The 13,438-nt window shown below is 39.5% G+C and overlaps 1 protein-coding gene across 6 annotated transcripts in view; it reads left to right on the plus strand.

Annotated features, from left to right (window-relative positions):
* Nucleotides 1-13,438, plus strand: part of ARID1B (AT-rich interaction domain 1B) — a 435,119-nt gene that overhangs the window by 303,948 nt on the left and 117,733 nt on the right. For all 6 annotated transcript variants that reach the window (XM_032161137.2, XM_032161127.3, XM_032161155.2 and 3 more), the window contains one exon: nucleotides 6,172-6,415. In XM_032161137.2, coding sequence (XP_032017028.1) covers nucleotides 6,172-6,415 — 244 coding nt within the window. The remainder of the gene's footprint in view (nucleotides 1-6,171; nucleotides 6,416-13,438) is intronic.

A 13,438-nucleotide genomic window follows, 5' to 3' on the forward strand; every position in this document is an offset into this window, starting at 1 on the left:
CTGAGACTGTTAATAGTGGACGAGTGGAGAATCTCTTCAAAAGAGCTTGAAAACAGACTATTTTAGGAACCCCTTGAGGCTTGTGCAGTGGGGAAAAAAGGTCCCTTTTATGATGCATATTTCATACTTGCATTGTTCACCACTTCTAAGTTTAGGATGGCAACATATTCCATATCAGGAGTTTTAACCCAAGGACCTTTGAGAACAGCTTTTATTTTAGATGCTGATTTTTAAATACCAAAGAAGATGTAACCATTACAATGCTATGTATCTAAAATGGTACGCCTAACTCTGAATTTTGCTTTTGTAAAGTGTCAATTTAGCTGATTATCCTACAAATGTCCCCCTTAAAATGAGAGTTACCCATAATGGAATCTTTGCCTAAGAAATAACACAAACATATCAGGTGAAAGTCATGTCACCCAAAAGTAGTTCTTGGCCACCTCTCTTAAAGTGAATTTTGGCTCATTAGTTTTTCTTGTGTTATCTCTGGCTTTTGATATGGTTTTTTGGAGTTTAGAGCTATTTTTAAATTAACATCAACTTTTTTTTTCCAGCTGACCTCGTACATCTTAAGGGTGTGTACTGTACATACTGTCATGTAATAAGAAAATAAATACGTATTTGGACATGTTTCAATAAAAAGTGACACATGTATAACTTGGAAAGAGGATGCTCTTAAGGCCTAACAATTAGTGCTTGGAAGGATTTTTTTCCAGGGATTCTGTTTTTCTGGTACCTTTGCTTTAGTTTTTAATGTGTTCTAAGATAGGAAGTCTGAGCTTTTAACTCATTTGCGGTCTAGACAAATGAAAGCAGCAGGGACTTTGGTAGGTATCTGGACGTAAACTCTATTACAACACAGGTTAATGCAAGAAAAAGCCTTTAAACATCATGGAAATTAAGCAGTCACTGTGAGAATTTTCCTTTTGTGTGTATGTGTCTGTCAAATTATTGATTCAATTCTCATATCAATTTCAAGATTTATTCGTATCACATGACCAAAAATGATAGTTGCAAAATAAGGGTGGAAGGTGTGAAGTAATTTTACAGTGTGTTTCTAAAGAACCAAGAATCTAATGACACTGGATACTTGACATCCATGATGTTAATTAGAAACAGAGGGCTGATAATTCATTGCTAAGTTTTAATAGCTAAGTCAATAGTTTTCAGTAGAACATTTCTGGTAAATATTTAGAAATACTTGCATGTGCTGTATACTTTCTATAGTGTTTGCAGCTGTATTTTTCTGTAGAGCTTATAAATTTAGTGATATTTACCGATGAACAGTCATATCCATTTTGTCTTTAGCACCGCACTTGGCACAAGAAGTCACTACCCTTAAGAAGGTGAGGGTTTAGTTGAAGAGAGAAAAAGAAAAAGTACACGGCTCTATTTCATTTTAATATTCTAAAAAGGAGAAGAGACGCTATTTCTGCTTTTTAAGATAATTAAGAGAATTTTTTTGAAGACCACTGAACTGGCGTTTTAACCTGTGCTTTAAACCCATGGGAAGTCACAGTGAGAAATCATTAACTGTATCCTATTAAAATCCTTAAACAAGAGACCTGAACTGGTCTCATTGATTGAAATATCTCCTCTATTTCTGATTCAGTGTTTATCCTCATGCTCTCCTGGGGCACTTCTGAGCAAGAGATGCCCAAATGTGTGCAGTGCTTGGCAGCTTTCTATGAGCAGCTGATCTAATACCATCAGCTAATTGTATTGAGAACCGTAGCTTAGAGTATTTTCATTTACTTTTTAAAAAACCCACTTATTTAATTAAGCAAGGGAGTAAAATTTTCTGACTTATTCCCAGTTCTCTGAGAAAGTAAAGCCACCAGTATTGACTGAATTTATCCTTTGGTGAGCTAACTTATGCTAAATTGAATACCATCAAAACCAAATATGTCTTTTGATGTGTAGCGAGTCGTAATATAGTAATGTAAAATGTTTTTAGGGAGGATCATGTACAATCTGTAGGCATGAGAGAGTCTTTATACTTAATGTCTATTTCAATTATCTGCAGATTTTTAAAAATCCTTCCCATGCATCTTCTTTGTGGGATGTCCCATCTTTATTCCTTCTGACGCTGCCCTCCCTGAGCCTGCCCCATCATAGAGAATCTGAACGTATTTGTGCTGCATGTTAATTTGTGAATGTTTCTCTTGTCAAAGTCTGATAAGATTGTTATTGCTTTGGGTGGCATTTCATTCTAAGCACAGTGAAATCTCTTGTACTTGTCACTAGGGTTAGAATGAAAATTTTAGTTGAGCAGAGAGACCGTGGAAGGATGATGGTTACAGAGGGAGAGTCATTGCAGGGAACTGTCATTTAAATTAAGTTTTAAAGTTAAACAGCTTCACGATTTTGGTTTTTGAAGGCAGGGATTTTAAAAAATTAATCATCGATAGTAGGAGTTATTTTTAGTGTGCCAGAAAGTAATCAGTATTCTGAGTGATGTCAGATACTGAAAACCCAACTTAATAGCAAGATTTCACCAAATCACATGATGACAGCAAGATAGTGATTTTACTATGCTTGAGAGCCCATGAAGTCATTGCCTTACCAATCACCCCATCACAAAAATAGGACTGATTTAAGGAATGCCATGGGGCAGGAGGACTCTCCTAGCCCCTTAAAAGAGACTGCCTGCAATTACCTCACCTGCCAGCCTTCCAGCAAGATAAATGGAAGCACTGTAGCTTGAAGGTGCCTTAGTTAGAATGAGATGCAGTAAGGTCTCTCTGTTCTTTACAGGCATCATAGATCTGATAGTACTTACAAAAGAAGAATAGAGTTGGTGCCCTGCTGACTAAATTGTCCTCTAGAGGAGTATTAGTTACAGAGCTTCTTTGTTAACTAGGCTGAATACTTAAACCACTGTTGAACTTCTTTTATTAGCATGTTTTAAGATAGCTCTACATATAGATACCCTAACAATCTGCAGGGCGGGAATATTTCTGTATAATTTACATATAAAAGTTGCGTGAGTGTGTAACAGTAATATAGTAATTATATCTTTTTATTACTCTTCTGTTACACTGAGGTCTAGTCAGCACTGAAATTCTGATGACACGTGAACACGAAGAAAGCCACTGTTTTTATATTTTTCTCTTGATACTTCCTTGATCAGCTTGTTGAATAACAGAAATGTTTTTGATGCCTTTGCAACCTGAGTGAAGCCCTCTTAATACCCATCCGTGTCACTTTTTCAACCATAATATGGAATTTTAAGGGAGAATGGGGACGAAACTTGTAGGTTGTGCAGAGAATTACAAGAACTTCAAAGTAAAATTTCAGATTTTATGATGAGAGATTTGCATAAAATTATTTAACTATAATAGATGATTTTTCAAAAATTAAATCTGATTTGTCCTTTCTGTGTTTAACTTCACTATAGTATGGGATTTTATATCTAGTTATCTACCAGATTTTTTTCTCTTTAGAGAAACATGAAAAGCCTATTTCCTGCCCGATGGCTGTTGCCTGACTGCCCCTTGTTTATTAGTCATTGCCGTGTGGTGGGTACTGTCAGGGCCTGGATATGGAGGCCATCACCCATCCTGGGTTTTTATGATCCCTTCAAAAAGAGTAAGATTATATGGAGTTGTCACTCAGTATTTTTCAGGGGGATGTAGTAATGAGTAAGTTCCTGTCCCTGTTAAAGCTTGTACCAGTCATGATGTATGGTAAAGTTATTGTGCAGTTCAGCTGAGGCCTGTCCCCATTCCTGTTTTTCACCCCAAGGAATAGGCAAAGGCAGTAGAGATGGTGTGAGTACACGTGGTTCTTTAAATCAGGGGTCAGCAAGCTTTTTCCGTTAAGGGCCAGAGAGTAAATATTTTCAACTTTGCAGCCCCCGTGGTCTCTGTCAAGATTTCTGTTGTTGAGCCCAGTTATCAAGTTAAATATAAAGTTTCACCAGCTGAATATGTACAAAACCATGCATCTCACGTGCCTTACATTTCTGCTGATCATAAGGATTAGCATAAATGTTTATATACCTTTGAATTCTAACAATCGGATTGAATTTACTTAATTTTATTTTGGATTTTTTCTGAGATTGAGTCTCACTGTGTCACCTAGGCTGGAGTGCAGTGGCTGCCCACAGGTACACTTGTAGCTCACTGTAGCCTTGAACTCCTGGGCTCAAGCACTCCTCCTGCCTCAGCTTCCTGAGTAGCTGGGACCACAGGCTGTGCCATTACTGCAGGCTTCTGTTTTGGAGATTTGATGAACTTTTTCTAGGGCTGCTATTTTCAGTCTGCTCTGTTCCTGTTCTGTTGTTTCCCATAAGCACAGTCATTGGACATTGAAGATTTTGTGGAATGAAGACGTTTTCTGTTTTACTTAGAAAGATGTTATTCCTCTTAGCAGAAGACATTTTGTTTTTCTATAGCATTTCTCTTTTTGATTAGGTTCTGTCAGCTATACTTTAGAATATGGTTTTTAAAGAGAAGTGAATTATATGCTATAACAGATGATGGCCAGATAAACTAAACTATCCAGGGTACTAGGATCCTAATCCTGAGTTTCCTTTGTGACGTTTCAGGGTACCCTGAAGAGCTATAACCAGCTCTGCTTTCCCTTGCTTTTTCTCGTACTTTCTGGTCTAGGTTTACTATTAGAATCTTAGCATCTTCCTCTACCAGATTCTAAAGCCCTATTCTCAGAAGTCTCAGTTGCAAGCAGTGAGGTAAAATTTAACATTGATACAATTTAGAGGGTGGAGATCTATTAGGATTGAATATGCTTTGTAAACAGTAGCATAACCAGATATTTCTGATTCCATTCTATAGTATGTAGTCTTCAGTTATCAGGGCAAGTATCTTTTATGCTATAACTCAGCCTCGAGAACTCATTGGCACCTCGCTCGGTCAGTGATCTGGGAGTCCAGTCATTGCAGTGGGGTTGCACTGAGCACCTGCTGATGGGAGCCTCAATGGGAGCCATGGGGGGGCACACCAGTGATGCAGGCTGAAGTAAAGGCTTTGTCTGCGTCCCCTTCTGCTGAGGGAGCAGAAGACAGCTGCTTCTTCCTCCTCTCTCATCTTCCCCTTTTCGTCTTCAGCACCTGCAGTCTGTCCTCAGTAACATAACCTTCAACAGTAATTTGGACTCTCTGAGCTTCCATTGTTTTCTAACTGTATCAATGGGGATTTTAATCACTGCCTCAGAGAGTACGGTGATAAAATATAGATGGCATTGACAGTGTAAAATTGGTATTAAAAAGTCAGGTATAACATTAGGACCCATTTCTGCCAACATAACTTCAAAGACCTTTATTTTCACAATATCGTATATAAATACACACATTATTATTTTCTTTTAATGGCACTTTATTGTAAGAATTTCTTGGCCAGGCACAGTGGCTCACGCCAGTAATCCCAGCACTTTGGGTGGCTGCGGCAGGCAGATTGCCTGAGATCAGGAGTTCGAGACCAGCCTGGCCAACATGGTGAAACCCCGTCTGTATTAAAAATACAAAAATTAGCCAGGTGTGGTGGCAGGCGCCTGTAATCTCAGCTACTCGGGAGGCTGAGGCAGGAAAATTGCTTGAACCCAGGAGGCAGAGGTTGCAGTGAGCCGAGATCGCACCATTACACTCCAGCCTGGGCGACGAGAGTGAGACTTCATCACAAAAAAAAAAAAAAAAAAAAAAAAATTCTCATCACAAAGTTTGGTCAAAATTGTGACTAATATTACATTAGCGTATCCTAGTTTGAAATTCACGTAGTCAACCAATGTCAAATTCTGAAGAAAAGGACTCAAAGCCTGTAGTTTTTTACTTTATGAAGTAATCATTTAAGAACCAGGCATTCCATAACTATGGTAAGTCACCAGGCAGAGTGCTGTCTGTGTTGTGTGGCATTTTGAACAGGTCTAATGGACTCGGTGCTGACAGCTGAAGGGCAAACTGTATGGGGATGGTTTTATCAAAGAGAAGTACAACTTTACTCATTTTTTAGGAGAGAGGCAAGATCTTGTTGGTTCAACTTACAAACGACCTCATTAAAATCTAGTAAAAAGTGGCCATGCTTTGAATTTTAGGTGTTACCCAGAACACCTTCATCTCTGAAGGGGACGTCATTGTGATTTTCAAGTCGTCTTTTGATGAGATATTCGTCCAAACGTGTCACTCTATAAATACATGTTTTCCTTTCTTAGGATCTGTCTGGCTCCATTGATGACCTCCCCACGGGAACGGAAGCAACTTTGAGCTCAGCAGTCAGTGCATCCGGGTCCACAAGCAGCCAAGGGGATCAGAGCAACCCGGCGCAGTCGCCTTTCTCCCCACACGCGTCCCCTCATCTCTCCAGCATCCCTGGGGGCCCATCTCCCTCTCCTGTTGGCTCTCCTGTAGGAAGCAACCAGTCTCGATCTGGCCCAATCTCTCCTGCAAGTATCCCAGGTATTTACTTTCCTGATAATTATTATTTTACTTCGTGATAAAAAGAGATCTCATGTTCGTCAACAGCAACTCACATTTCATTACTTTACTATTTAAAAACCTAGTGGCCACATATTAAGAGTATAACTGAATTCTCACCAAGGCATATGAGAGTCCCAGTTCCTAAAGATATTCAACAGGTGATTATAACTACCCCTTTAATAAAATGACCAATTACTTTGTTAATTTCAATTTGCATATTTACCTTAACTTGTGCCAGAAACAGGGTATTATTTATCCTCTTAGCATATGTTTTGTAATGATTCTGTTACATCAGATCTTCTGTTGATGAGTGCCACTAACGTGAGATTGTTGATGAGGATTGGCCTTATTTTTTTGTGGTTCTATTCAAGACTTGCAACAGCATTTATTTTCTAAAACATTTCTATGGTCTATACTTATCAGTGTCTGATCATATGCAGGCACTGGTCGAGGCGGAGCATGGTCGAGGCGTTCTTACTGATACAAACTCGTGCCTTCTCTTGGACACAAGGAGCCCATGTTCTGGTTAACTCCGTGTTCAGTTACTTCAATTGTCATGAATCACCTCTATCTTCTGCTCCCTTTATTATGTTCTTGAGGTTATTATTTATTTGGTTATTTATTTGTCAGTTACTTCATCCTCATCCAGCTTTCTTCTATCAAACTTCATTCAAGTCTACCATACAACTAGCTTTCCTTTATCACCAAACCAGATAATTCATTCTATCCTTCCAAAATCATGGGTGTTAGTTTTGGTGCTTTTTAACATTTCACCTCTTTTATATTAAAAAAAAAAAGTGTACTGTGGAATGTTTAGAATATTACACATATATATCTCTAAATAAAAGAACATATATAGCACACTAATTATGAAACATTAACTATCAAATAAACATTCATGAATTCATCATCTGGTTTAAGAATTAGAGTATCATAATGCCATTGTATCTACCTGTATATTTCTTCCTTATCCCAAGCTCTATACCTCTTCTTCACTTCAAATATCCTTTGAATCTTTTTTAAAATATTGTTCTTTTGGTTTTTGGGTTTTTGGTTTTTTTTTCTAAGAATTTTATTACAAACATTCATAGAGTATATATTGTTTTATTAAGTTTTTAGCTTTACGGAAATGTATTATATTTGGAATGACTATAATTTATCATCCAATATGAGACACTTTTGTGCATGCAAAGGGCTACATTAACAATTACAGTAGGATAGCGGCATAAACCAGAAGGTCTTGGGCAGATCAGATAATATGGTCACCCCACTTCTAGTGTAGGCTAAAATTTGCTTTTTTTAACCAAATGTTACGTTTCTAAGATTCATCTGTAATTTGATATAGGTATATGCTCAGTGCATTTTGATTAAAGCATTTCGATGTTACCTTTCTTTCACAGATATTTGTTTGTCCTCATAGTGTTTGTAATAACCTGGACTTATCTGTTGCTTTTAACTTTTTAATCCTTTGAATACTCTATAGTCTAGAGTTTTTAAGACAGTTTTTAGTGTTGAGATGATTTGTGAGATGTCACCTACCTAAATGTTGGAAAGTTATATGTAAAATATTGCATTACTCAAAGAGCTCACTCTTTCATTCTCAATTGAGTCAAAAGGACTTTTCCTAAAAACCTAAATGAAAACTTTCTTGAGGTATAAAGATATGGTTTTAAATTTTAAGTTCCTGACATGAGTAGTTAACTATCTGAAGACTTTCCACATGTCTGTCTTTTCAAATGGGGATTTCTAAACTTGTATATTCATTGTTTGGATTTTGATGCAATACAGAACATAAAACCCAACAGAAAAGCTCGCTTCGGGCATGTGATCCTGGGTATCAGGTGTTACATTATATAGTATTTTACAGAGGAGGTAGCTCAGCAAATTTAACCGGCCTCAGAGTGTGTGGTTCAGTTGGTTTGCACAGGGTAAAAGCTGGTGAGTGGGTTATATACCATCACAAAGGATGCCCGTTCTTCACAGTGACTGTAGATGTGTGCGGGCGGAGAGCACAAGGACCTCACTACCATTTCTCCCTGCTAACTCCTAGAAAGCTTTCCGCTTTCTTGGATACATCATTTAAAGTGTATAGTTTGTTTTTTAAACTTGTGTCAGAAACGCTAACCACCATACTGCTTCACTGTACTATTACAAGTCATCTCCTCTGTAGCCGACGTCTATATGGTGCTTGGTAAAGCTATTCAATGAAATTTAGTACCGGGAAGAAATTAGGCAGCAAAAGTTCCACCTTTTTTTTTGGTGGCATATTCTTCAAGTAAATTCTTAACTGTCTTTGCCAAATGTGAAGCTACATGGGATTAGATTATATAAATATGACAAATAGAACATTTCTTAGTATATTCGCCATAGAGTAACCTCTTAAAAAATCTGATAAGCAGTTTTGGCATTTGTTCACCTTTCTCCCAAGTGGAATTACAAACATTTGAACTGGATGGACTTTCATAATTATCTGATGATAGTAGCCATATAACCTTGAAGAAGCTTCTAAGCCTTTCTGTGCCTCAGTTTCTGCATCTGTAAACATGATAACCCCACCTCATAGGGGAAATGCAAAGATTAAATGTGTCACTGCACATGAGACAGGTACATGCAGAGCACTCAGTGCTTGTTGATTCTTACGATGTTACGTTCACCATTATGGATATTATTCAAACTGAGACTATCTGTGACAATTACTGTTCAGAGTTGTACAGTTGATTTAGGCAGCAAGTCTTCTGGTTCTTAATCCAGTGGTGTTTTTGTGCAATTCAGAAGACATGTATGTTGTTCCCAGTGATGACTCGGTGTGTTTGCTTAGGTAGTTCAGTAGGACTGCTAGAGCTAGCCATGAAAGCATAATATATTTTCACAGAGTTGAACTCAGTTTTCTTCTGGAAAAAAAAAAAAAAAGTCCATATTCCTCTTGGCGGTTGAGCCTGAGAAGGTTAAGAGGAAGACCAGAAAACAAGAGGGAGAAATGACTATACCCCAGAGATTAACAGAATTTCTACTGTTGTCTCTACACATGAAAATTTTAGCTGAACACTTAGCCCCTGCTTCACTTCAGATCATAGGCAAACTGATTTATGCTGGACTGCCTGCCTGCCACAGAAAACTTAACAATAGATGCAGTATAAAATCCTGGATTATTTTCCCTCTTTTTGCCTGCGCGGAGGCCACATCAGCTAACTGTGAGCAGCACTTCCCGCCCAGTGGCCCCTGCCAGGGCTGCTGTACACACTTCAACAGGTGCTCATTGCACAGGGTCTGAGTAGTGAATGGAAGTTGACATCTACCTGCCCTCTGTGGGAAGGGGCACCATTTTCTCATTCATACGGAGGAGCCAGGTTACCCTCAGTAACCTTGTCCTAGACCCTGGGGGAGTAGTCCATGGCTTGAGTCCAGGTATTACCCATTTCTCTTCTCTCTGTTCCCACAGCTAAGCCGAGGGGCACTCAAATGTCGGTTTTTGATAACTGTTCATCAGACATTTTATATGCACCTATTTTAATGGAATTTACTCAAAGCTCATGACAGGTTTTTGGTGGGGAAAAAAAATGATTGTCTTCTATTTCCATTTCCCTCCACCTAGGCACCCTGTCCTTTTTAATTTTTTAAGTCATTTCCCTAAGATTCATATCCTTATTCTCTGAGAAGTATTAAATATATCAAGTTATCCAACTTGCATTATGTTATATATTTGTGTGATATTGGTCATAGGTAATAAAACCACATTTTGGAGATGATCATAAAGTTGGTCTTTGCTTTTTGTTTTATATTTACTTTCACCTAAATGCAAGTACACCTTCTTTCAGAGAATAATGAGGCCCATCTCCCTCCTCCTTTTCCCATCTCTAATCCTTATATTTAAATGGTGTGGATCTATACATCAGATCCCAAGCTCATATGCAGTCCACCTTCATTTGGTTCTGAGTCTGCCAGTGAAGCATACATGCCATGTGGAGATGACATGCTGTCCCAGGCGTGATACTCAAACTGTCAAGCTATCTGTTAGGACTTTCCCTTTATTTTTCTATATGTAGTCCTTTGTTTTCTTCCTGTCCCCTTCCTTCCTCTTATTCCCAGCACCAACTTGTGTTTGGCCTCTCTTCTCTCCTATTGCCTCCTGCTATATCTCATCACCTCCTCTCCATGTCTCACAGACTGGCTCTTTCAATCATTGTCTCTCCAACAAGTCATTGTAAAATGTGCAGCTGTTATGTAGCTGATAGCTTGGATGAAGTAAAGCCAAATGTTGCAGGGGATTCTTCATGATGTTGCTTTCCTAGGATTTGTTGAAAAAGAACAATCATTTTTCTCCATCTCTACCCTGGTAAATGTAATTGACTGCTAATGAGAAGTATCACAGAGGTAGATAAACGAAGCCCAGTAAAGCATCCCAAATGGTTGATTCTGTTTCTTGCCTGTTAAACTGTTCCTCTACCCACTGCAGATTTGCCCTCCTATCTTGCTACCTCACAAACATTGTGAGTGTCATGGGAACCACTACTATGATACACTGGTACAACACTGCCCCGCCACATCCCTAACTCAGCTGGGCTTTTCCTCCTGCATTCTTCGGGGAAGCAGGATGGAGATTTTTTATGTTAGGTAGCCACATGGATCGTCTCCCTTTGTCTGCACATTCCTGGGCTCCAGCTTTGCAGCTCTCTATAGTTAGAAGGTAAAGAATTCAGGCCTGCTTGTTAACTCTAAACAAGAGTTTTGAGAACAGAAACACAAAGGCTGTACTCTCCCTCCAGTGCCATCACAAATTTTCTTGTTTTTTACCTATTCTCTCTCCTCTTCTTACTGATGTATTTATATTTAGAGACAGAAATGAAATAGCTCCATCTTTGTAATTGGCAGTGCATATTCATATACTATACATTTAATTTAAGGAGATGTAATGTCAGGTACAGTTAATTCTGAAATGTGTGATATTAGACATGATGCCGATATTCTAGTAAATGATCCCATCACGTTGCACTTACGCTGCTTCTTGGGTTATATCGTAGCGTTTTTCACTTTGGCGTAAGGAGGGCTGCCGGGTTTTGGATGTGTATTGAACAGGTCTTGGGTCTTACGCTGGGCCCGATTGCCCCTAATACGTGGTGGAAGCTGACTCAGCATGGCATCTGAATGCACCGCTGTTGCCAGAAGATTCTGTGGATGTTAATTTCACTTGTCTTGCCTCCAGAGCCAGCCATTCCAGTTTACTAACAGCAAAAATGTAAATAAGCCAAACTTAAAAATTTTTTATTTTATTGGCCAGAGGCTTTTGTCAGCTTTTCCTCCATGTGCTGTAAGCAGTGGCAGCATTTAAATATTGAGAAGAGGGAGCTCACCATGGGGGTGAGGAATGGACAGGCAGGTGTTAACTGTTCATAGCCTGGCTACTTTCATTTGTAAAACTAAGCTCATCTGTTTTATTAATGAAGATCTAAGGATAGTAACTGAAAATTCCTGAATAGATTTTTCCCCATTCTTTTTTTGGCATTAGGCATTTGGTATTTGTACCAAGTCCAGTGTAAGTAGAGTTAACTCACTTTGATCTGGCAGCAGAAGGCCACTGATCATAATAGATTAGGGTCAAAAACACAAAATTAGGCCTTCACGCTAGCACATAATGAGTAGCTGTTTGTTTCATGGCTATTGTTCTTCTTGCCTGGTATTAGGTAAGACTAATCAAAGGCAACACCATCCTAGCTATCATAGACAGAAACAAAATAGAGTTACATCAAATATGAAAGTAGAACCCCTTTTCTTTTTACACTTCGTGCTTCGCTGTTTGGAGGCGCTCACCTGCCGCCTGGCCTCTCGGCAGACTACCTGCTGGCTGGCTGGGCATGAGGGATGGGTCAGGGCGGCTTCAGAGCTGAGACTGTGAAGCCAGGAGGCAAAGGTCAGGAGGAATCTCACTCACCTTCCAGGAGCTGCCTTCACTGCTCCCATCTTTTTCTACTGATACCTCTCCTCCCCTTCTCCCTCTCCAGCCAGCTGCGCTTCACCCCACTCCAGTGATCACCTCTGCACATGTGCCTCCTGCCTGGGGTAGCCGCCTCCCACCTGGGTTAGCCGCCTCCCTCCTGGGGCAGCCGCCTCCCACCTGGGGTAGCCTCTTCCAGGAGCCCCTCCACAGTGCACAGCATGTGGCACCTGCTAATGTGAACTCATACCCAGCGAATAACTTCAGTCTCTGTCCTTTGAAAAGGATCACAGGTGTGACGAGCCTGAAGAAATCGCTTGGTCAGAGCTCATCCTCCTACGCCACAAAGCACCAGTTCCTTTATAGTGGAGCCTGATTCTCTGCAGCTTTATCATGGCCATTCCTAGAGGGCGAGAGATGCGTCCAGCATACCAACCAGCCATAATGAATCTGTGCCCCTCAGGAAAATCTCAGACAAAAAGCATGAGTTCTAGAAAGGGTGGCACGTATTGGATTAAATATGGAAAAGAACTGTTTGGCAGCACTGGGGTATATTTAGAGCTCTTCTGTGTGAGTGCTCACCCAGTCCTACCCTTCAGCAAGTGAGAGCTAAGTAGATTTCTCTACCAGCCGATATAGCTGCAGATACAAACAAGAAGATATTCTGGTCAAAAAAACTAATTTTCTTGCTTAATTTGACATTCAAACAAGCAGAATCTGGAAGGATGCTATAATGGGAAAGAGAAAAATGAATCTCAGTTAGGAGTTAGTCATAGTCCAGAGTGAACAGGAAGGATTCCAGTGAGAGGAAATGATAGCTCCTGGTCTAATTTGTCAAGATTAGTACCTATCAGATGAACAATGGAGGATGCAAACCAATGTCTCGCTTTCATTTAACCCATTTCTCCTGGAGTTTTAGATCTCTTAGGGCTCAAGCCCATCCTAAGTAAATAAACTTTCTACTTTTTAATTTGGCCTTAATAAAACTCAGGGTAAAAAGCATGAGTTTATTTCTATATGTAAATGGTTCTTAGCCAGTGTCCTTTCATGATAACATTAGCAGTAGACCCTCT

Source organism: Hylobates moloch, unplaced genomic scaffold (assembly GCF_009828535.3).
Source record: "Hylobates moloch isolate HMO894 unplaced genomic scaffold, HMol_V3 SCAFFOLD_2, whole genome shotgun sequence".
Lineage (NCBI taxonomy): Eukaryota > Metazoa > Chordata > Mammalia > Primates > Hylobatidae > Hylobates > Hylobates moloch.